We start from the raw sequence: 22855 nt of genomic DNA on the forward strand, positions 1-22855 counted from the left end.
GAAGAGAAATTAAGAGTTTAACTACCTCGAGAAAGATAAATCAGGTGATTAAGAAGAAAATTGAGTTGATAAATATGATAAGCATTAATTAAATCCTACAATTAAATATCACTTAATTGGAGTGCCAGGAAGAATAAAACCCCACCCTTCTTTAGAGAAAAAAAAAAGGGATAATTACACGTAGCATTCTTAGTATATATGTTTTCACTTTGCTTTTTTTTTTTTTTTTTCTAGAAATTATACTATTAATAATTTCAGAAGAAATGATAATCAATATTTTGAAAATAGCTTCAATACCATTTACATGCATGAAATGTTACTATTTATAGATTGATTTGTTAAATCTATAATCTATGGTATACATTTTGAAATTTAAAAATACAATAACATTGCATGGAATACAGCTGTGGATATTATCTTAAGCTTTGATTATTATCTTCTAGAGATTTGATAGAGTTTTCATTTACATGATTCTTGGTTGGTTTGAATATTGATTGAGTGGATTGTTCTTGCTAGATTTGTGCTTGATCCTCGGCTGTGTTTTATGCATATTTGATTCTTGACTTACTGTATTATTGCAGCTCAATGGATGGTGTCTTAATAGCCACCTGCAATCTTAACAAGAATTCATGAACGTTGAGTGTGGTTAGAAGAAGGTTAAATCTGGGATTAGGAAGAGGTTTATTGAATTTATCAGCTTAGTTCATCTCGTGAAGAAATAAATTTAACATGGAGAGCATTAAAGTCAACTAGATCATGAACAAAATAAAAATCAATTTCAATGTGTTTTGTATGTGCATGAAATACTGGATTAGTAGGTTGTGCCAATGTTATCACACCAAAAAATAGGTGATGAGGAGAGAGGAAAACCAATTTCACGTAGAAGATATTGAAGCCATATAATTTCAGTAATTTTGTTTACAATAATACGATACTCAATTTAAATGCTATTATAAGAGACTATCGACTATTTATGAGAGTTTTAAGAAAAAAAATTGGACCCAAGAAAGATAAAATAACCACTGGTAGATCATTTATCATTAGTAGAACCACCTAGTCAGTATAAAAAAGGCATGAAGCTGGGTGTTGTTGTAGCGAGTAAAAAGAATACTATAATGTCTAGTGTTCTTAAGATAACATAGGATTCATTTAACAACACTTAAATGATTAATTGTTGTAGAATACATGAACTGATAGACCTTGCCTGCAACATAAGATATATTTGGGTATATGAAGAAGAGGTATTGAGAGATCCAATTGTGATATGATAAGATGTAGGATTTAAAAGTGAAACATCATTGAATTATGATAATTTTATGAAAGAGGCTATAAAATGAGACCAATTTGGCATCATTCATATTAGTTTTATAAAGAAGGTCAGTAATGTAGTGGCATTGATTTAGAATGATAATATGGAAAGTGTATTAGACTCAATGCCTACCAAAAAACTTAATCGATCAAGATATTTTAGGGTATTTTTTTAAGTGAAGTTGGGTGATGAGAATTTGAACATAAAAAATATTTAGACCAGTAACGAGAATGCCATCCATATAAATTAAGACAAAGCGCTTGATGTAAGTAGATTTGATAATAAAAAGAGACAAGTCATTCATTGAGCCAACAAGTCCAAAGGAGAGAAGCTTGAAGCTAAGCCTAGAAAAACATGAATGTTGTGCTTGTTTGAGGTTGTATAGTACTTTACATAAAACGAAAAATATGATCAGGGAGTTGAGGATAAGAGATGTGTAAACCCTCGGATAAAATAATCTCATCTTGATTTAGTGAAGTAAAATAAAATATAAAGGATGAGAAAAAATTATTAAATTGAACAATTTAATTGGATTAAAAGAGAAGTGATTTAATGAGAGGGGTGAAATTGAAAACAATAATAAAGTAGTAAGGAGTTAGTAAAGAGAAAGAAAAATAATGGGGTAAATGGATTAATATAAGGAATGGTGGGGTCAATGTTAAAATAAAAGTAAATATGATGGGGCAAGATGCAAATAAGAAAAGAACATAATTATAAATAACAAGAAATCTCTAAAAATTCCTAAAGTAATGGTAGGCCAAGGAGAGGAGGAAAGTAAAAAAAAAAAATTGAGCGGAAACCTTGTAGATTAATCCTTTGAATCCAAAGAAAAGTGAGAGTAAGTGAAGTAAGAGTGTTTCAAGTAAGATTTAGGAAGAAAACTTTGAGAAAACCTAGAGGATTTACTATTGGGAAGGAAAGGGTTAGAAAGAAGGAAAGGGAAAAAGAAAAGGGGTTGTTTTTAATCTCTCGACTCATTTTTTTTTTCTTGTAATAGAAGGTGAGATTCTGGAAAATAGACAAAAGCAGGAGACAACTAACAGAGCATAGATTTCAGGTAGGTGTCTAACATTTAGATTTCTAATTTAAAGTCTTGTTTAATTCTTTAGCTTAGTCCTTAATAAGATGTAATTCAAATTTTTGTATTTAAATGATGGTTTAACCAGTTCCTGGTTTGGGACTGGCACCTGGTGAATGAGTTGATGGTTGGATCAATGTTTTGGTTTAGAACTGGTGCTCTGTGAATGGACTGATGGTTGAACTAGTGTCCTAGTTTGGAACTGGTGCTCTGTGAATGAGTTATTAGTTGAAATGGAACTAATGCTCTGGGAATGAGCGATTAATAGAATTAATTATTATTGGACAAAATTGATGTGCTAATAGTTGAAAAATTATAGAAATTGATGATAAATAAATTAAAAAGCAAATTGTTAGTGTAATGAAAAATATACTAGATCATCTTAATTAATTTAATTATATTTATGCAAATTACTATACAGGTTCATCTCAGCAGTGTAACCTTAGTTGATGCATGAGTGTTCCTTCTGTATAGTCACTTAAGTTAATAGGAAAATGAAAGAATTTCTTTCGAGTTGTATATAACAATACTTCTAATTTGTATGTATAAAGTTATATAATACTATTTTGTTAAAACTTTAAGTAGTGATTTGAAATTTAAAATCTCATTATGCTAATGTATAAATGCATTTACGATGATCAATTAAAGGTTCTCTCAAATTTTTTTTTTTAAAATAGAGAAATATCATGTGATTCTTCTCATTTTTATAACTTGATAATTGTGTAAATTTTTATTTTAAAAGTTTGGGGTGTTACAGTTTGAGACTTGGAATGATTGGAATGTGTATGAACAATAAATACAGGATGTGTACAAATAATTTGTTGATAACTTGAGACTTTCGAGAAGACCCTGTTGAAATTTCGATAGAAATTTCAATAAACTTTATATGAGTTCAACAAGAAAATAAAATAACAATTTTTTTTTTACCATATTTCATTAATTTTTATGATTGATGTGTTGATTTTGTAAATGAAGATGTTACAAAATGTCAGGTGGTAAAGTCTTATAAATACCCTGAGAATATCATGTAGAAATGCATTTTTAATGTTGAGTTGATGTCTAGGGTATTAAGTTTATAGAGCATTTACAACGTTGATTATTGCTCTTCTAATAAAAACAATTATAAAGCATAATTTAATATTAAAAAATAAAATAAAATAAGGTGTATGCATAATGAAATTAAGAAAAAACATAAAATATTATTATAATAAATAGTAATATGATGTGGCTACGCTTTTGCATACAGACACCCAATAAGTATACAGACACACAATTATCGTTAGAAGTAAATATATTTTGGAGAGTCCACGTAAGAAGACGTCGTTCCACGTTAAAATCAACCGGCAGTCTCATTGGTCCCAGTCTTTGGCGCCATAAGGAAGAAAAGAGCTTCAATAAAATCACGCCACGTGTCAATAAAGGCATAGCCGCCCTTTTGCCGCGTGTTCCCATTAGGAAAAGTCAAAAACCAAAGGGTAAGCTACAGTCTTGCCCTGAATATTCATCAAGGTTCCACTTCAACCTCATAGTTTAAAATTTTCCTTTATTACCCTATATCTGATGTATATTTCAATATATTTTAATTTTTAATTTTTCCTTCTCTACCAAATACTACCTTTTCAAATTTTTTTTTTAATTTTTATCTCATATATATTGCAGTATCCGACTAAAACACTTAAGAATCTGAAAAAAAAACGTAAAAGAAAACAAGTTTAAAGGTAGATTATTTAATGGTTAAGACCAACTTTGGAACCTCTTGGAAACTAGAAGGATGAAATTGAAGGCTATTAAATATAGGAGTAGAAATAGAATACTTATGAATCTATAAGGACTAAAATGTAATTTACCCGTCAAATTTTCAAAATCAACTGCCTTGAACCCTCACTTAACCTCTAGTCTCTCTCCAAGAAGAGTGACGTTTTTAAATGCTTCCTAGGAGAGAAAGAAAAGCAAATCAAAGACCAATTCAATGATCGGTATTCAACTCCAAAAACCCTCTCCAACTACTCCAATACCACGTCCTAAAACCCCACAAGTTAGTTTTTTCACTCGACAAAGCTATCTAATTGGACTATTTTGATGGAAAATTATCGGCTTGATGCTCAATCAGCAGCGGAGAAGGCGGTGTCTGTGATTGGATTTGGATATGATTTGACTAAAGATATTCGATTATCATCTTGCAAGCCAGGTCCTTTTGGGTCGAGATTGATCGAGCTAGACCTGACTCGAAACCAAGAGCTTTTTGTTCCTGGTGGGGTTATTGTTCAAAACGTGCCTAATGGTATCAAGTGTGATAAAGGGGAGCGGACTAGGTTTCTCTCTGATGTTCTCTCTTTCAATCAGGTATGCCATTAATTCGGATATTAAAGATTTTGTGTGATTTGGGAACATATATTTAGATGAAATTGGAAACATATATATGGCAATTGTTTTTTCAAGAATGAAACGGTTGCTTTTTTCTTGTTCTTTTTCTAGTATTTGGTGTGTGCTGAGTGCTGACCATTAGATCAATGGTGCTAAATTAGGACAGTGACTGAATTTGGATTAATAAGAGACTACCCATTATTCCAAATTTTACGAGTTTGATCAAAACAATGTCTGGAGTAATCTTTAGAGTGATTCTAATTTTGTGTATTGTTAATTTCATTGTAGATGTCAGAGAAATTCAATCAGGAAATGTGTTTATCAGGTAAAATTCCCTCGGGACTGTTCAATGCCATGTTTGACTTGAGGGGTTGTTGGCAGAAGGATGCGGCTTCTGCAAAAAATCTTGCCTTTGATGGTTGGTTCATAACACTATATAATGTTGAGTTGGAAAGGTCCCATATAACGTTGTCTGAAGAGGTGAAGCATGAAGTGCCTGCAACATGGGATCCTGTTGCCCTGGCTGAGTATGTTCTTTTAAACTCAAAGCTGATCAACTTGTTTTATACTGCTCTACTTGATTAATTGGAATAACCTGCAGAAAAATGATTTTGACTCGATGTTTTTCTTGTTATGAATAAACCAAGGATTCCAGGGAAGTAGATGGTTCATATTAAAATACAACTTAAAGAGTACTAGATTTCAATTTAATCCGCAGGTCCAACATGTCAATTTTTTCTCCTTCTGTAGAATCTATTTTAGCTCCCAAAAATAGCTCATTTTGATGTTTAAAATTAGATGATGGTTTTAGAAGACTCAAACATTAGATACATGAAGATATTCAAGTAGAAGAGATTATTGAATAGGAAACTTTTTATGATAGAGGCATATCCTCAGGAGGAAGCAATTTGCTTCAATTTGCCATGTTTGATTTCAATAATACACAAATAAAACCTTTGATTATGATGAAATGAAACCTCAATCAACTTATTGAGATTGAATTAATGTTGATCTTGAATAAAATGATTTTCCAGGTTCATTGATAAATATGGCACTCATGTTGTTGTTGGGGTAAAGATGGGAGGTAAAGATGTGATACACATAAAGCAGCTACAAAATTCAAATCTTGAGCCCCCTGAAGTGCAGAAATTGTTAAAGGAATATGCTGATAAGAGGTTTTCAGGAGATGTAAATCCTGCTGAATTATCAGGAAAACCAAAGGTACATTAAATCTCACAAATAAGATACCCGTCAATGTCATGGTCTCTCTCTAAAAACTTATTAGACGATATACAATGCGTGGTGCATCACAATTCCAAGGGTGAGAAATGACTGAATGATTTTTTCTTTCGAATTGCCAGCAATTATCATGGGGCTTGTAATATATAGGAAGACATGATGGTGATTAACTTTTTTCATTAAGGCATTCATGTTTACTGTTTCAGGATGAACACATTATGCCTTGGGATTTCCATGGAGTATTTGCCCATTCGAGTAGGCCACCTGTCATTACTTCCATGAAGAATGGGGTGAGCTTCTTGGTATATACAATAACAAATGTTTGAGGCAACCTGCCCCAAACAGGTCAAGATTTTTATTTGATGAATTTAATTCCTATGCAGCAGATAACGAGCATTTGTATCCGAAGGGGAGGTGTGGATGTTGGTGAAAGCCATAACCAATGGCTTTCAACTATATCACAGTCGCCAAATGTTATTTCAATGTCCTTTGTGCCTATAACTTCTCTTTTGAGTGGTATTCGAGGCAACGGATTTTTAAGCCATGCGGTGAATCTCTACCTTCGATGTGTGTGCCTACCTCTCTTCTATATTTTGGTCTCTCCATGGCATTAGTGTTTCGAGCATGCTGCAACCCTTCATTCAATGAATATGTAGGAGTTTACAAAACAAATGAACTGCATTCCATGACATAATGCCTTTGACACAAACCTTTGCATGTTTTCTAGCCACACTTTTGAGTTTGAATCTGATTGGCACATTTAGCCTAATTGCAGTTTTGTGCTTGGTTGACATTTTGTTTGTGTGGTAACCATTTCCTGATCACTCCTTGCGTGAATTCAACTGGATGTCAGAGGATATGCAATTGGTTTGTGAACTATTGCAGATGTCGTGGAGGTTAATGCATGCATACATTTAGTAGATTTGATGCTCAGTGATTCTCATCGTTTGGATGCATCCTGTTCATTTATATTTGATAAATGATCACACTTGAATTTCCTTCATTTATGCTTGAGAAATTATTTCCCCTGAATTTCATCATATCCTTCGTGTCTCCATTAGTTTTGGCACCTGTGCTCATGTTCCATCATCATTCATGCAGACAAACCTCCAATAGAGGAACTTCACCAATTTTTAGAATTTCAGTTGCCTCGGCAATGGGCTCCCATATATGGTGATCTGCCTCTTACTCTCAAGCGCAAAAAACAAGCAACTCCATCGCTTAGGTTCACCATCATGGGCCCTAAGCTTTATGTCAATACCACACAGGTGATTTCTTGAACTGCAGCTCGTTAGAATCACTCATAGCATTGATTCCAAGATCTTAAAATGGCATGTGACTGCTGCTGACACCTGTACCTGGATCCATGAAGGTGTAACTGTTAAGCCTAGGTGTCCTTTCTTAAAAACCAGATAAGATAATCATCATGAGGATATGTCCATAGTCAGCATAATATAATTAATCACCAGAGTGTGATTATGATTTTCCAGAATTTAGCAGATAATCATCATTGTAGTCTTACTGTTCTTAAAGATTCTAAATCCATGCATTGCAGGTTGATTCTGGAAATCGGCCAGTAACAGGAATCCGGTTATATTTGGAGGGTAAGAGAAGTGATCATTTGGCCATCCATCTCCAGCATCTTTCCTCTCTTCCCAATATGGTCCAACTCTCAGATGATCTTAGGCAAGAGCCTACTCATGAACCTGTAGAAAGAGGCTACTTTGAACCAGTTAATTGGAACATATTCTCACATGTCTGCACTGCTCCAGTGGAGTACAATGATGCCCACATTGATGAGACTGCTTCTATTGTAACAAAAGCCTGGTTTGAGGTTAAGGTTGTTGGGATGAAGAAAGTTCTGTTCCTGAGGCTTGGATTCTCAATGGTGGCATCTGCAAGACTCCGCAGGTCAGAATGGGATGGACCTTCAACCTTGTCCCGAAAATCAGGGGTCTTCTCGATGTTGATTAGCACAAGGTTCAGTGCAGGATTGAATCCACCTGAGAAGCCAGGGAAAGTGGACTTAAATTCTGCAGTTTATCCTGGAGGCCCCCCTTTACCATCTAGAGCACCGAAAATGTCAAACTTCGTGGACACAAAGGAAATGGTGAGGGGTCCAGAAGACCCGCCTGGATATTGGGTGGTCACTGGAGCTAAGCTGTGTGTGGACGGTGGTAGAATCTCAATTAAAGTCAAGTATTCATTATTAGCCATTATGTCGGAGGAGTCGATGATGTTCATGTAAGAACATGCAGAAGGGAACGAATGTGTTCATTCGAACTGTTGTAACTGTAAATGATAACAATGTAATTTTCTTAAAATACTATTCTGAAGGAAATCAGAGTCATTAAACGTCATTTGGTCCAAAACTAGGACAGCAAAATAACTTCTAATTTTTTCTTGGTCTGCTTGGCAGTTGGCATTTGGTTCTGAGCAAGGGGACCTTGCTGTGTCTGATTATCAGAAAATATAAAAAAATATTGAAACATGATGAAATTCATAATAACAACATGCCAGAAAGAATGGAAGTATGTTGAGACAGGGAGATGTAGGGACATGGAAGCTTATGGGAATCAACAGCAACACAACATTGAGTTCTTATGATATCGAAGTATAATTTTTAAGTGATTGAATTTTTACTAATTAAAGTAGTTTTCCCAGTTTAATTATGAAAAAAATTATCACTTTCTTTTGCCTTCTCTTCTGTACAAGTAGGATCTGAAATTGTAAATTCTGCTTTTTTATACATTCAATTTATAAACACTATTTTCATCAGCTCAGAAGCATAAAAAAAGTTCTCAAAGTAGAAGCTACAATGCATTGATGGTTGACAGACAGCCAAGGAAAGTCGATTTCACACAAAAGTAGGATTGAAGAGCAAGAAAGTAACAATCTGAAACTATGAAATTTTATTTATGGTTGCATTTGAATAACATTAATGTTTCGATTAGTCAAATAAAAAAAGATGTGGAAAAAAAAATGAGGGTTTACAACAAATCTTAACTTGCCCTTACTTGAAAAAGAATGTGTGCTAAATGTTACAGGAGTTTGTATACAGTTAGAACAACGAAAAACAACACTAATCCTTGAATGTTACCAATAATCCCCGCAAGAACACGAACCATCTCTAAAATGGTGGAATCTGTTGGTATCTCTGATAATTATCTCCCTGGAGACTATTTTAGAAATGAACTTGAGCACAGTGTGGCAGTCAAAACAAATTCGAAGATTCTTTTTCACTCTAATTGGAGCACCTGGTGGGGTAGCAATTAAACCAAAAGCCACTGCTAGTTTCTCGCTGTGGTGGTATAGAAGCTGCTCCTTTTCACTTCGTTCTACGTCATGGAGGTCAATCTCAACCATAGGAGCATATCCAGCTTTCTTCAATAGGTCACTCAGTTCATCAAGCTTTGCATATATTTCTGTACTTCTGGAATGGCTTCTGTCTCCTACTATGAAGGTGTATACCTTGTCTTTCACCTCAAGCCAACTCATTCCAGGCTCCTTCTTCACCTTGCCATCTTTCATAAGTCTTCTTACCCGTGCTACTTTATCCCACATACCAACTGATGCGTAGATGTTTGCAAGAAGAACATGGGTGCCTGACTTCTCAGGTTCCAAGACAAGAAGCATCTCAGCAGCTTGTTCTCCAAGATCAATATTCTTATGGATTCTTGCAGCACCAAGAAGCGCACCCCACACCATGGCATTCGCTTGAAATGGCATTTTATTCACAAGTTCCATTGCCGCCTCTAATTTCCCTGCCCGGCCAAGGAGATCGATCATGCAAGCATAATGCTCTTGCATTGGTTCAATACCATACAAAATTTTCATTGAATTGAAATAATGTTTGGCTTCGGCAACCAAACCTGCATGATTGCATGCACAAAGAACGCTAACTAGTGTTATATGATTAGGAGGAACGCCGTCTTTAAGCATCTGCTTGAACAGCTGGAGGGCCTCTTTCCCATACCCATGTTGAGCAAGGCCTCCAATCATAGCAGACCATGAGACTATCCCTCTCACAGGTATTCTAGAGAACGCACAACTCGCGTCTTCTATACTTCCACATTTGGCATACATGTTAACAAGAGAATTTCCAGCAAAAATGTCTGACATGAATCCAAACTTCAAGATGTGAACATGAACTTGTTTCCCTTGTTCATATGCTGATAAACTTGCACATGCATTCAGGAGAGAACTACAAACAAATGAATCGGGCTTGATTCCCCTATCTTGCATTTCCAGATAGAGCCTTAGAGCCTCTTCACCCTGTCCGTCTTGAGCATAAGTTGTTACAAGAGAGGTGAATAACACCAAATCTACAATTGGGCTTTCTTCGAATACTCTTGTTGCATCTTCTACGTGGCCACATTTTCCATATGTATCGACAAGGCTATTCACAACATAATTGTCAAATTCAAACCCTGATTTCAAGGAAAGTGCATGAATTTGCCTGCACATATAGTTAGCCTGCAAGGCAGCTATAGATTTAAGAACTGTTGATAAAGTTGTCTGGTTGAATCCTATTCCCTCTGTGTGCATCAAAGGAAAAAGAGATGCAGCTTCTTCATCTTCCTCATTTTGTGAATGTCCTGAGATAACAGCATTCCATGCAATCATGTCTCTCTCTGGCATTAACTTAAAAACCAACCTTGCATCATCCATTGAGTTGCACTTGGAATACATATCTATTAGTCCAACACCCAGAAAAGAATCCGATCCCATATCCATCTTTATCAAGCTAGAGTGCATCTGTCTTCCCAATTCTCTTAGGGCCATTCCAGCACAAGCTTTTAGAGCACTTGATAAGGTAAACATATTTGGACACATCCCAGACTTACTCATTTCCCTCAACAATTCTAAAGCCCGATGATGGTACTGATGAAGAACACAACCAGCAATAATAGCATTCCAAGAAACAATATCAGGTTTTGCAATTTCATCAAAAACACTGCTAGCATCTTCAAGAATCCCCACTTTTGCATACATGTCAACAAGAGCATTCGCTGAGAACGGATCAGAATCATAGCCAAGCTTTATCAAATACCCATGAATTTTTCTTCCCTGAACACTATCCTCCAAACCTGTGCACACATTTATCATACTAGATAAACTAAACTCATTAGGCCTTATTCCACTCAAAACCATATCATGAAACAAACTAACTGCTTCTCCATGCATATCACTGTGGACATAACAGGAAAACAGAGCGTTCCATGAAACAACACTTCGATCAGGAATTGCGTCAAAAAGCCTCCTCGCTTCCCCGAATCCTCGGCATTTGGCATACAAAATAACCAAACTGTTTGCAACAAACTCATCACTATCAAACCCTGTAACCACCACAATCCCATGAACTTGCTTTCCTAACACTAAATCCTTAGTGACCGTGCAAGCCTTGAGTACACTTGGAAAAGCAAACTCATTACACTTAATACCTAACAAATGCATCTCATAAAAGGCCAAAACTGCTTCTTGACAAAACCCATTCTGTGAATATCCAGAAATCAAAGCAGACCAAGAAACCAAGTCTGGTTCAGTACTTCTATCAAGCAGTTTCCTTGCATACCCAAAAAGTTGACATTTTGAGTAGAGGTTAACCAAATAGTTCCTTATTTTTGGGTCTTGAGATAAACCAAATTTGATTACATGGGCATGAATTTCCATGCCTGGTGTTAAGGATTTCGAGGCAGTGCATTTAGAAAGGAGCTTAGAGCATGATATTATGGTGGGTGTAGAGTAAAAATTGGTTTTTTGAGTTGTCAAGTTTGAGGGAGTGGTGGTGGGTTTTGGGTTTTGGCTAAATTCAATAGAGGTATTGATGAATTTAGTGAAATAGAGATACGGGTTTTGGAAAGTGAAGGGTTTCAAAGATAGGTACCAATGCTGTTGGCGACGAGGTTTCTGGAAGTGAAAACAGCGAAGATTCATTCTCCATCTGATCATTAACAACGAGAGGTTTTGTCCTAGTCCTTCAGTAAGGTACCAGGGCTTGCACTATGGTACGTGCCTTTCTTCTTCTTCTTCTTTTTTTTAGAGCACCCTTTTGAAGCAGGAGTTTTGGTTTTAGGTTCTTTTTGGGGATCCAAAGTGCATCTGATGAACGTGTAATTGGGCCCTTTTCTGCATGTTTCTGCTTCGAAACCCACTAATGAACTTCAAAATTAGAGGGTCTAAAAATGCAGAGCTAAAGGCTGCAATGCAAGGCACCATTCTCGACGATGGCTATAACGTTGACAAAATCAGTGCCCTAATCTCTTCGGATTAAAGTTTAGTTCTACAGGGAAACTTTAGCTCGATAGGGAAGTAGTAGTAAGTATCGATCAGAAAATTTATTATGCAATGCAAGCAGGTTCATCTTAAGGACGACAGACAGCATGATTGGTCATGATCCGTGTGGCACACCATGCATTTCGTTTCCCTTTCCTCAACTAACAGGAGAACGTAGCTTGCAAAAATTGCAATTCCTCTTAGTCAGGCATCCGATCATCAAGACAACAGCTCCAACCAAACAAAAACAAAGTCTAATCTTTCTGTTTCCTATCTAATTATATTTCTTTTCCATAAAAGAATTCATTATTCTAGCTGTTGGCATATTGTTGTCACATGCCAACTTACACAGCACCACGCCCACCTTCTACCTACATGAATTGCCTGTTCCGAAGGGGACAACAATCATCTACAGCTAGCGTTGCTTATTATTAACATTAGCACTGTGAGCTAAGAGAAAATGGACTTTTGCTGCGCATGAGACATTAACCTGTTCACCCATGTTTATGGTCTTTTTTTTTTTTTTTTTTTTTTTTACATTTACTCATGAATTTATGTGTTATTATTTATTTCTATTTAAATTCATTGGCATATATAATATATCAAAGAATTTTATAATGTTAAACTAGAGATCCATTTCACATAATGCAATTTTACTTTTTTTTGGTAAAAAATATTAAAAAAATTAGAATCAAGATTAACTCCGATAAAAATATAGTTGTTTTAAAAATACAGAAAAGCTCACTTTTATCCGTGGAGTTTCAAATCCTACACTTTTAATCCTTATTATTTTAGATTTTTTTTTAATCCAAAACTTTCTTTTGATTGCATCTTAGTTCTTGTGTGTTAAAAATTGAAAGAGAAAGTAATAGAAAAACAACATGGACACAAAAAGTGATTGAATGACCATGTTTTTTATAGTCTTATTAATCAAACTTATTAATAATGGCTTCATCTTAGAGGGAAAAAAGTCAATGAAGGTAATTTTATTTTATAAACATATTGAAAATATTGATTAAGACCTGTTAATTTATTTTTTAATTTATTTGATTTTAAGTTTTTAAACTGATTAATGAATGTTTTAGATTTTTAAATATGTTTATTGAGGTTTTTATAATGTTTTTAATGTATTTTTAGGTATTTTTTTTTTAATTGGGTTTTTAATTCTCCAATCATTAGATCTTGATTTCTCGATCTTTGAAAATGCATGAATAAATGACATGTCAACTTCCACAACCTCCATCCTTTAAAAAAAAAAAAAAAAACAATAGTGGATGACAAACAACAAGTCATCCTCTCTTTAAAAAATAATAACTAAAAAATTATGATACAGAAAATGGGGTGACATTGCCGTCGCCCTTTTATTTTTAGGTTAAAAATTAATTTGCAATGTGCACGAGAGCACTAACTATTTTTATCTAAACAATAAAAAAGACAAGTCAAGAGTAAAAAACTAAACAAGAAATTGATTAAAGGTTCATAAATATGACAATGTCTGACCGTCGGAAATAAATTTAGATCTGAATTTGATACAAACACAATTCTCCATTTATTTCAAGGACTATAAATGGCTCTTATACAATATATACAAGCTATCTCTTGCTACTGAAAACAAAAGAGAAAGAAATCCACAGAACGAACGTGACTGCAGGTGCGAGCTACCATTAGAAGTTTGCTTGACGAAATTAATAAGTCATCTCTACTTTCTTTCTTGTTTGCTTTATCATCCAGCAAATCCCAGGAAACTGTAACACCAACCCAAAATCATAAATGATCAGTACAATCTGAAAGAACTTGGAAACCCTAACAAGGGAAGAAAAGATCAAGATCACTGGTCAATTAAAGAAGAACCAGCGCCAGTCTTGAATCTTTGAATTATAAGCAGAATTAAATCAAGACCAAGTAATGCTCTGATCAGGCAAAGCAGCCCTTTCAAACTTCAATCCGGCCGGATTGAGGAAAGAAATGAACGAGAAAGGTTAAATTGGAGAGAAAATTGAGTACCTGAGGGAACGGGAGGCAAAGTGATGGGAGAGAATATGGAAGAAGAAATTAGCTCCGTGGAGAAACACCACAACTCCGGTGCAACCCAACAAAAGCAGCTCCATCATCTTTTCCCTTCTCCCCTCTTAATAAAAAACCAGAGAGAAATTAACCCAAATAAGATGAAGAACTTCTGGGAGCGAACGGGTCGGTATAAAGCACAAGAAACCTTGGAGCTGACCGCTTCTTAAAAGGCCAAGAAGATGAGGACGCTTACGTCAACTAACAAATTCTGTCCAATAATATTCTCTCTACCAACAACAGTATTTTAGTCCTTCTTTTGAGGTTTATACATTTTATACACGAGGACTAGAATCTGATTGGATGATGGATGTGATCAATGGCATGACAAGATCATAGCTGTTCGATCTGAGAGGGTGGATGGAGATTGATGTACCTGAGCTCCGTTGAAACAGAAAGAAGAGATTTTATTTGTAGTCGTGGAATACGAATTTCTTTTCTTTTTGGGTTGTTGACACTTGATAGACCTTTAGACTGCAGTGATGTGGGCTTCTTATCTTCTTTTCTTTTCTATCATATGGATGTCAGGCCACATGCGATGACACTTCGGCGGTGCTTGCTGCCTTTGCCTCCGTCTCTTGTGGACGCTCATGCTTTGGAACACAAGTCAAACGGGCTGTTTTATTTTTTATTTTTGCATTTATATGTATATATGTATATATATATATATATGTATGTATGTATTCATCCAAGTCTATCTATAACCAAGCAATATTATTTTTGCATCACCATTTTTCGTCAACTGTCTTAATAAAAGGGCAGAAGGCCAGCCATTAATTATTTAGATGAAGTGTTGATCTTTTTCAAAAATAATATTTGTATTTGTAATAAATAATGTAGATGCATCAATAATTATTGTTTGGTGACTAAATAAATTTGGTCTAGGTGATGTTACTTCCCAAGCAGCTTTGGAATTCTTATGGAGAGAGACGAAAAGGAGACAACAGCTTTAGAACCCATCACATGCAATGAATTTTATAAAGTATTACAGCTAAAAAGCTACATAATAGAAACAAAGAGATTGTGTTTTTTTTTTTGTTTTGTTTTTTTATCGTCTTGTCCATCAATGAGTGATGACTACTGCGGCGAGGTTCGCCGACCTTGAAGTTAATCCGACACAGCCCTCCTGTTTAGCTGCACCGACTGCCGACCAGCGAGCAACAAACCAACCACGTGCAATACAGGGATAAGCAATAATTGATGGATGTCTGTCCTATTAACATAGGCAACCCTGCTCTGTTCCTTTTTTCTCAATCAAGAAATTTGTTTTTACATTTTCAAAATGCTTATAAGAGAATTTAAGGATTTTTTATTTTTTATTTATATATTTCTAAATAGCATCAACATGTTAAAATCAAAAATAAATTTTTTAAAATAAAAAATACTTACAGTGCTAAATTATTGGAGGACAGATGCGCATGATTAAAATGTTCATTAACCTATGCCTTTCCCCTGTTGATTTGGATAAAAAAATTGGAGCAGCTTTTTAAAGATGCCTTGACTAATGGCTATCCTGCTTTAAAAAAATAAAATAAAATAAGAATTGCCTACCTTAGAGAGATTATTATCTAGATAAAGCTGCCCATCCTCGCAAGAAAATCTTTATAGGTTTTATCGAACTCAGCTTTCTTCATCAGCCTGAAAGGAAATACAGAAAATTGGTAAGAATTCTAACTTGACTTAAGAAAAAATTTCAAGACTTTTTTTTAATAAATATTAAACCCGTTTGGATTATGTAATAATGTTGTAGTTTCGTGGAAAAAAGGATTAACTTGCAATTTACTCTTAGCATGCTAACAATTCAAAGTAAGTCTTACGTGTTCTGGTGAAATTCATAATAAATATCAAGGAGTCCATAGAATATTTAAAAATGGAAAAGGAATATGGTGTTGCTAATGTAACATTGCCATTTGCCGAAATTGAATTTTCCATGTGGAATTGAAAAGGACCAGCTTTTCTCTGTGATTTGAATCTTTACCTAAAATATGGACAGCTTCCTTGTGACCTGAGAACGCCGGACATTATCAGCGTATAGGAAATGTTGTTCCCAGGAACCAATATTTTCTTAGCACTTCCAGCTCCTGTTCTTGTTCTTTATTCAAAGTTCCAACAAACACTTTTACATCAGTTCTAAAAAGGGTATCCATTCTCTCTTTTTGCCTCATTATATCTTAAAAGTTTGAGACTTCTTCCCTTCTCTTGTTGCGGGGATTCTTCATTGGATCTGATCAAGTAAAGGGAAACAGATTGAATCTTCAGAGTTTTTTTTTTTTTTTTTCATGTTTTTGTTAAATTTACTAGCAATCTTTCCCTTGATCTCTTTCACATCAGAATTGTCTGGACCTGTCCATGAAGCCAGCATAGTTCTGCGGGAAAACATACACATGGGAATTATAATGTGACATAGAATTCCATGTTTTTATTCCTGCTCCAGTATAGTCCAGCAACTCATACCTGATACCTGTTATGGAAAATAAACGGATGAGTCACAAAGACGAGTCTAGGATACTTTTGCAGGATACTTTTGTGTGGCTTGTTGAAAGGTAAACCTTAGTGTCGCTCTTCGTATTTGAAGATCTGAAAATTGATTGGAATTTCAATAGTAATAACAAATTGATATCCATTGACTTGTCTTCGATGCCGTGTTTGAATTTTCCTGCGAGTGACCCTGGAAAACATCCCTGCTAAAGCCTTATTCTACTACTCGTGTTTCGCCTCAAGATTGTGGTTTTTTCATGCATACCTAGCATAAATGTGTTTGCACATGTGAACAGCAGAATCTGGCAAATCTTACATAGACTGCTGGCACAACTTGGCATATATTCAAATCATGAGTGATAGGAGAAGAATGTAATCTATAAACTGCAGAGTTTTGATGGGAAAAAGCAATCTGGGATAGAAAACAGGGATTTTCGTATTGTAATGATTAATAATTACGCCATGCAAAGTTTGGAAACAAAGTGGTTAGCAGATTACCTTTTGAAAGAGGGGAATCCATTAGAAGGCCAAAGTAACCTCAATTATCTGCAAGGATTTGATGGAAGCTAATGAAATTGTATGGACAGCTTATACAAATTCGACGAGACGAGAGTGCACTTGTTCTAGACAGTAATTTCACCAGCTGAATATAAGCTAAAACGTGACAACAAACCGAACTGCTTCAAAATGTCTCTTTTTTTTTTCCACAATCACAATTAAGTCTAAAACCGCTATAGACAATTGCATTTTTTTTTTCCCAATCTACTATGCCTCTTGGGAATCATTCTAAAGACCAAAATCCTTACGATTTTAATTGCGTTTCCATCATAGAGAATCAAAAGCATGATTAACACAGCAACAATCTACCCCTGCTTAATTCCTTGTAATGAATAAGAAACAACACCCAAATGTGCGCAGCCATTTCTGCCGACATTGAATGTCATGAAGGACAAAACTGTTGAGCCTCCACTACTAAGGGATTCTCGAGCAGAAACAGAGGCACGTATCCTAAAGAATCTGAAAATGATTCTTTAGAGGAAGAAACCGAAGTGAATAAGCAGAAGTTAAAGCAAAAACTTAACAGAAAAGAGGTCCTATAAATCACCAACCAAAAGCAATGAGGCATTCATCATCACCAGTTCTTGATTTTTTTTTTATCCAGCCCTAAATCGCGCTCTCGCCTTAGAAATGAGAACAATTAGAGGACATGAGAACAAACCTAGACGGCCAATGAAAGCTGTGTCAATCAGGGAGGCAATGGGATCAGCAGCTAAAGCCATTGCTGCAGGCAATGCAATCCTTATGATCTCCGAACCAAGTTCATCCTTCTTGAAAACTAGTCTGAAAATGGAACCAACTTTAGCTCATAGAACATAAAGTTTCTCTTCACTTGTCTAGAAGAAGAAAACATACTGCCTTAAGTTCCCTCTTAACATATAAATAGGGAAATCATAAAGAAAAGGAAAAAAAAAAAAAAAAACCCTGCATGGTACTAAATGAAATTATACCTTGCATCTCTAAAGAAAACAGAGAGTGGCATCTTCGACTTTCTCAGGCCAGCTGGCTGCGAAGCACTTTCCTCAGACAGGTATTGAAAACTTAAGTTGTAATTGAATGTTACTCCAAGTGTGAAACTTTTCTAGTTCAGCTAAGCTATGTCTGGATGACAACAAAATTGTTGACAACAAGTTATCATCATCATCAGTTCAAAAATTGAGTTTCATAATTTGTTGTGAATTTTTTTTCTCAGCATGAGAAATGAACCTATGGATTGATAGCAAAGGAAAATAAAAATGTGATAGCAATACATTTAACATTGATGTTTCTACATAAGGTTCAACATTGGCCACGGTTACAAGCTAGGTAGAGAAGCACAAGGATATCATTTCCACAGGTTAATGAACTATGTAATATTGAAAACTACTCCATGTTATGCATTTTTAGTCTAGCAACTGAACGACTGAAGGAGAGGGCATAAAAGAGTTTATAATTGCCTCCTTCTAGTTGTTGAAAAAAGAAAACGTCAATCATTACCTTGATTTCCACATATGTGATGGTGCTGCGTTCCTTGCAGAAGAATCCTCAACACTTGTCGCCACAGATTTTGAAATTTCTTCTGCTTTGGATGTAGAGAAATTAAAATAAGAGATCAAAGGAATGAATCAGTGGCGGTATTAGACACATTAGCGACAGTGTTATTTGATCTACCACCATCCCCTAACAACACTTGGAGATGAGCGTCATAGAGATCTCGGCCAAGGAGAGACAATGCCTGACTGTTAGGAATTGAAACTCTACACAACCTGCGATGTCTCTGCAGGTTATCTTTAGTTAAGGGAAACTTGGGTGCTAATTCGATTTTTGTCAACAGATACAAAGCTAAGCATTTAAACTTGCATACATTCTCATAATGAAAGAGAAATATGTGTAATGCTATACAAACAAACTTTCTATACAAAATTCTCTTACAAACACCTGTATCAGTTAAATTTTTCATGGGAGACCAGTCATTTGAAATTCATGGGACCTACACTTTACAATTTATAAATTGACACATCAGTTTGAATGGAGATTTAGTATGAAAAGCTTGTTGTAAATTATTTTCTGAGAAATATTTGAGTGACGGAAGTTTTCAACTGAAGGATATATTGAACAAGTGTCCATGTTGCAATGTAATATGACTTAGCATGTCCCGAGCAAATAGGACACGCCTGCAAAGACAAAGCGGAAGCTGCATTAAATCAACCAGAAAACAATTAAACAAAAAGTTCTCCAGAAATGCCATGGTTGAGTAATAATAGGAAAAAGGAACAATCAAGATACCAAGTCGTTCGTCTGTACTTTTAACACGGAATTTTCTATACACTGGGGAAGGGTTGCTCAACTCAGAAAACTCCTTTCTATTAAAAAAAAAAAAAAAAAAAAAAAAGAGCTCCTAAATAAGGCTGTGCTCATGGCTCACCAACCCCGCATCCATATCTTCATACATGTCAGTCTACTAAAGGAAGGACTAGCCGCATCGAACATGACATATTCTTTATTCATTGCATGTTCAGCTGAATCGGTTAAAGAATAGAGCAATTATTCTTCAAGGGAGGCAACATCCTCCCCTGTCCAATATATCGAACCTCCCTTCAGAAATAGGAAGATCAAACACAATGTGCAAATATGGATATAAGCCCAGCAGAACTTTGTTGCAAAAACCATGGGGAGAAATCAAAGCCCTCCCAACATTAATATGCATAATGTTAGCAAATACGAAATCAAATGTCTCGTACTTCCAACCTCGAGACTTTTTCCTACTACAAGGTCGCTTCAAAAGACTTAAATTATTCAAACACAGAACCAAAAAACCCAATCATTGCAACAAAAAAGAAAGATGTGATAGATATCTTGTATCAGACATATCCATTAAGGTAAAGATCAATACTTTCTCCTGTAATAGACTCCGGTCCCCTCTTTCTCAGAAACGAAAAAAAGATAAGATTTTGAAACACGAAATTCACAACCTAATAATAAAATAAAAACCAAACGCAAGTGCATAAACAGGGACAAAACTTGTATCATTCCATCGACCCAACAAAACAAAAGTAAAAAAGACCTTACGGCAACTTTAGAGTCGTAGGAGTGCTCATCTTCAAGTTGCGAACACAGAGACCCGATATCGATATCTTAACAGTAAGAGCATGGGAAATCAGGCCTGGCCTCTTCTTCTACTTCGAAATCATCAATATTTAAACGATCTAATTACTCATACACATATACAAACAAAAACAACAACGTTAAGACACATAAAACAAATGATCAGAATAAAAAAGGCCCACCTAGATGGGAAACCTGATGATGGTGCTGCGAAGCATACTGGCGTTTAGGGGCGACAATGCGAGAGGTCCAAAAATCAGAGTACATTTTTATTTAGGGGGGTGGAGAGACAGGCACGGAAACAGGTGGCTTTGTATGTGTACAGGTGATGATGTAGAGAGAACAAGAGCAAGTGTCGGAATATTTGTTTTTTTAAAAAAAATTGTTCAGGAAATTCGTGGTTCAAGTTATTGTTAGTTTTAAGATTGAGGTCGTATGTTTTTTAAAATGAATTTTATTTATAAATATATTAAAATAATATTTTTTAAAAAATATATTTTTAATATCAAAACAATTAAAGAATATAAAAAAATTAATTTTAAAAAAATAAAAATTCAAAATTATAAATTTTTTTTTTGTCAAAATATTGTTTGAAACGGACATTTGAACTTTATAGGTATAATAATTTTTATTTTTAAATTTTTTAAAAATATATATTTATCATAAAAAATACTAAATTTATTATTTTTTAATAGTTTTAATGTGTTAGTGTTAAAAATAATTTTAAAAATATTTATATATAAAAATATTTTAAAAAATATTAAACAGTCTTGGTTTATTAATGAAATTTGTGGTTTTAAAATAGCAAGCAGCTTTGAGTTGTAGTTGTTGTTGTGAATGATAAATTATCAGTGCAGTTTTTTATTATTATTATTGTTCATGTGAAACAAAATTTTGCTGGTTGTTAAAATTGCAAGCTCTGTGTTTATGTAAAACAATATATAGTTTCCTGGTTTGTAAAAAGGGTGTGGCTCTCTATTGAATTGATTTCGATATATGAAATTTATTGATTCATGAAATGAAAATTTTGTTGGCGGCCCACAATTTGTTAGGTGTGACAAGTTTAATATGTTTTTGAATTTTTTTAAATATAACTGCAAACATAATTTACAACTTCAAAGTAAGGAAATTATATTAAATTAAAGAAAAAATTAATATTTTTTTAGGTGTTAGAATGAGAAAGAATGAGGAAAGGGAAGCAATGAAGACTTTGGATATCTGTGTGCCAAGATTTTAATTTCTTTCAAATATAGATTTCAAGTAAAATAATAAAATTAAGGAACAATTTAATTAAAGCACAAAATATTATTTAAAAACATTCACAAATATATGAGGTAAGTTAAAGTTATTCTATCTTCTCAATATGAATTCATTTATATGTTTTCTGCATGAAATAATTGAAATGAGATTTTAAAAATGAAAGATTTCAACAGAAGCATATGATATTAAAAAGTGAAAACTTAAAAAGTTTTATTATTGTGAAGTGGCCCATATTGTAATTATCATTGTGAACACAAGAAATTATAAGCCAAAGATATTATCATCTACAATGGCAATTTTATAAATTATAATAAGGATATATGTTCACCACAATTTTAACTTGCTTTCAAGTGTAGATTTTTTAAAAAATACAAATACAAATATGTGAGGTAAGTGAATGTTGTTATGATATTACTGTGTATTTAATTATTTATATTTTCTTTGGTATAAAATAATTGATATGAAATTTCAGAAATTGGGAATTTCATCAATAAGCCAGCATAATAGGAAAAAGTGAAATTTAAAATTAGTTTTATTCACAGTTTTAAGTTACTTAAAATTGTGATTTTATGAACAATGATAATCTTTATCCAATAGTTTGACATTAGCTTCCCATCCTTTTCGAAAGTTTTTGTGTGGAATGGTTTTTTTATAAATTAACATCATATATTTATTGGAATTGAAGAATGAAAAGAACATTTTCTAATTATTATTGTGAACACAAGAAATTATAGGCCAAAGATATTATTAATTATTAATAAAAAATAAAAAAATGGTGATTTTATTGTGCATCATCTTACAAAATATTATTTATTATAATAATATTTTTTTAAAAGCAATTTTTTTTTTTTAAATTTAATCCTTTAACATTTGATTTGACAAAGATTGAATTTTATAATTTGTTGTGGCTTTTTATATATGGTTATTTTAATATCCTAACTCATGTCATGAGTTAATCTGATTAACTTGATTTTTTTATATTTTTTTAAGTGATATTTTTTTTAATTTCACACTTTAATATTCAGTTGATTAGAAATTAAGTTTTATAATTTTTTCAGTTAAGTTTTTTTTTTAATGCCATGTAACTAATCAGTTAGCTACACGTGACATTATTATTTCCATATAAATACATAATTTATTATTAT

At 34.0% G+C, this 22855-nt stretch overlaps 3 protein-coding genes across 7 annotated transcripts; 1 reads left to right on the plus strand and 2 right to left on the minus strand.

Annotated features, from left to right (window-relative positions):
* Positions 1-4294: 4294 nt before the first annotated feature.
* Positions 4295-8350, plus strand: LOC118047252 (MACPF domain-containing protein NSL1). Of its 2 annotated transcripts, none has more exons than XM_035056495.2 (7): positions 4295-4730; positions 5040-5278; positions 5786-5972; positions 6197-6280; positions 6374-6557; positions 7092-7258; positions 7546-8350. In XM_035056495.2, the coding sequence occupies exons 1-7, from the start codon at positions 4467-4469 to the stop codon at positions 8236-8238; spliced, it is 1818 nt and encodes a 605-aa protein (XP_034912386.1). In that variant the 5' UTR covers positions 4295-4466; the 3' UTR covers positions 8239-8350. The 2 variants fall into 2 exon arrangements, with proteins under 2 accessions (XP_034912386.1, XP_034912387.1); XM_035056496.2 differs by having other exon boundaries at positions 6377-6557.
* A 543-nt stretch (positions 8351-8893) lies between these two features.
* Positions 8894-12686, minus strand: LOC118047269 (pentatricopeptide repeat-containing protein At2g03880, mitochondrial). Its single transcript, XM_035056512.2, has one exon. It carries the CDS (start codon positions 11940-11942, stop codon positions 9087-9089), a length of 2856 nt encoding a protein of 951 aa, XP_034912403.1. The 5' UTR covers positions 11943-12686; the 3' UTR covers positions 8894-9086.
* Positions 12687-13712: 1026 nt separating this feature from the next.
* LOC118047267 (protein DETOXIFICATION 42-like) lies at positions 13713-20739 on the minus strand. Of its 4 annotated transcripts, XR_012169675.1 has the most exons (9): positions 18843-19435; positions 18317-18467; positions 18028-18149; positions 17307-17354; positions 16880-17073; positions 16309-16791; positions 15882-15968; positions 14271-15782; positions 13713-14011 (listed from the first exon to the last, which is right to left on the minus strand). XR_012169675.1 is itself a non-coding variant. In XM_073408629.1 (8 exons), the coding sequence occupies exons 2-4, from the start codon at positions 18346-18348 to the stop codon at positions 17749-17751; spliced, it is 243 nt and encodes an 80-aa protein (XP_073264730.1). In that variant the 5' UTR covers positions 18349-18467; positions 18843-20739; the 3' UTR covers positions 13713-14011; positions 14271-15782; positions 15882-15968; positions 16309-16791; positions 16880-17748. The 4 variants fall into 4 exon arrangements, 1 of the variants encoding a protein (XP_073264730.1); XR_012169674.1 differs by having other exon boundaries at positions 16880-17354; positions 18843-19439; XM_073408629.1 differs by having other exon boundaries at positions 16880-17837; positions 18843-20739.
* Positions 20740-22855: the final 2116 nt, after the last annotated feature.

Source organism: Populus alba, chromosome 4 (genome assembly GCF_005239225.2).
Source record: "Populus alba chromosome 4, ASM523922v2, whole genome shotgun sequence".
Lineage (NCBI taxonomy): Eukaryota > Viridiplantae > Streptophyta > Magnoliopsida > Malpighiales > Salicaceae > Populus > Populus alba.

Excerpts from the sequence above, each read along its gene's own strand:
- LOC118047252 (XM_035056495.2), top strand. The coding sequence starts at position 4,467 with ATGGAAAATTATCGGCTTGATGCTCAATCAGCAGCGGAGAAGGCGGTG. Across the intron at positions 5,973-6,196 it reads AATTATCAGGAAAACCAAAG|GATGAACACATTATGCCTTG; the intron begins GTACATTAAATC and ends TTACTGTTTCAG. Across the intron at positions 7,259-7,545 it reads TTTATGTCAATACCACACAG|GTTGATTCTGGAAATCGGCC; the intron begins GTGATTTCTTGA and ends CATGCATTGCAG.
- LOC118047269 (XM_035056512.2), bottom strand. The coding sequence starts at position 11,942 with ATGATCAGATGGAGAATGAATCTTCGCTGTTTTCACTTCCAGAAACCT.
- LOC118047267 (XM_073408629.1), bottom strand. The coding sequence starts at position 18,348 with ATGCCACTCTCTGTTTTCTTTAGAGATGCAAG. Across the intron at positions 18,150-18,316 it reads GTTTTCTTTAGAGATGCAAG|ACTAGTTTTCAAGAAGGATG; the intron begins GTATAATTTCAT and ends TTCCATTTTCAG. Across the intron at positions 17,838-18,027 it reads AGCTTTCATTGGCCGTCTAG|AATCATTTTCAGATTCTTTA; the intron begins GTTTGTTCTCAT and ends CTTCCTCTAAAG.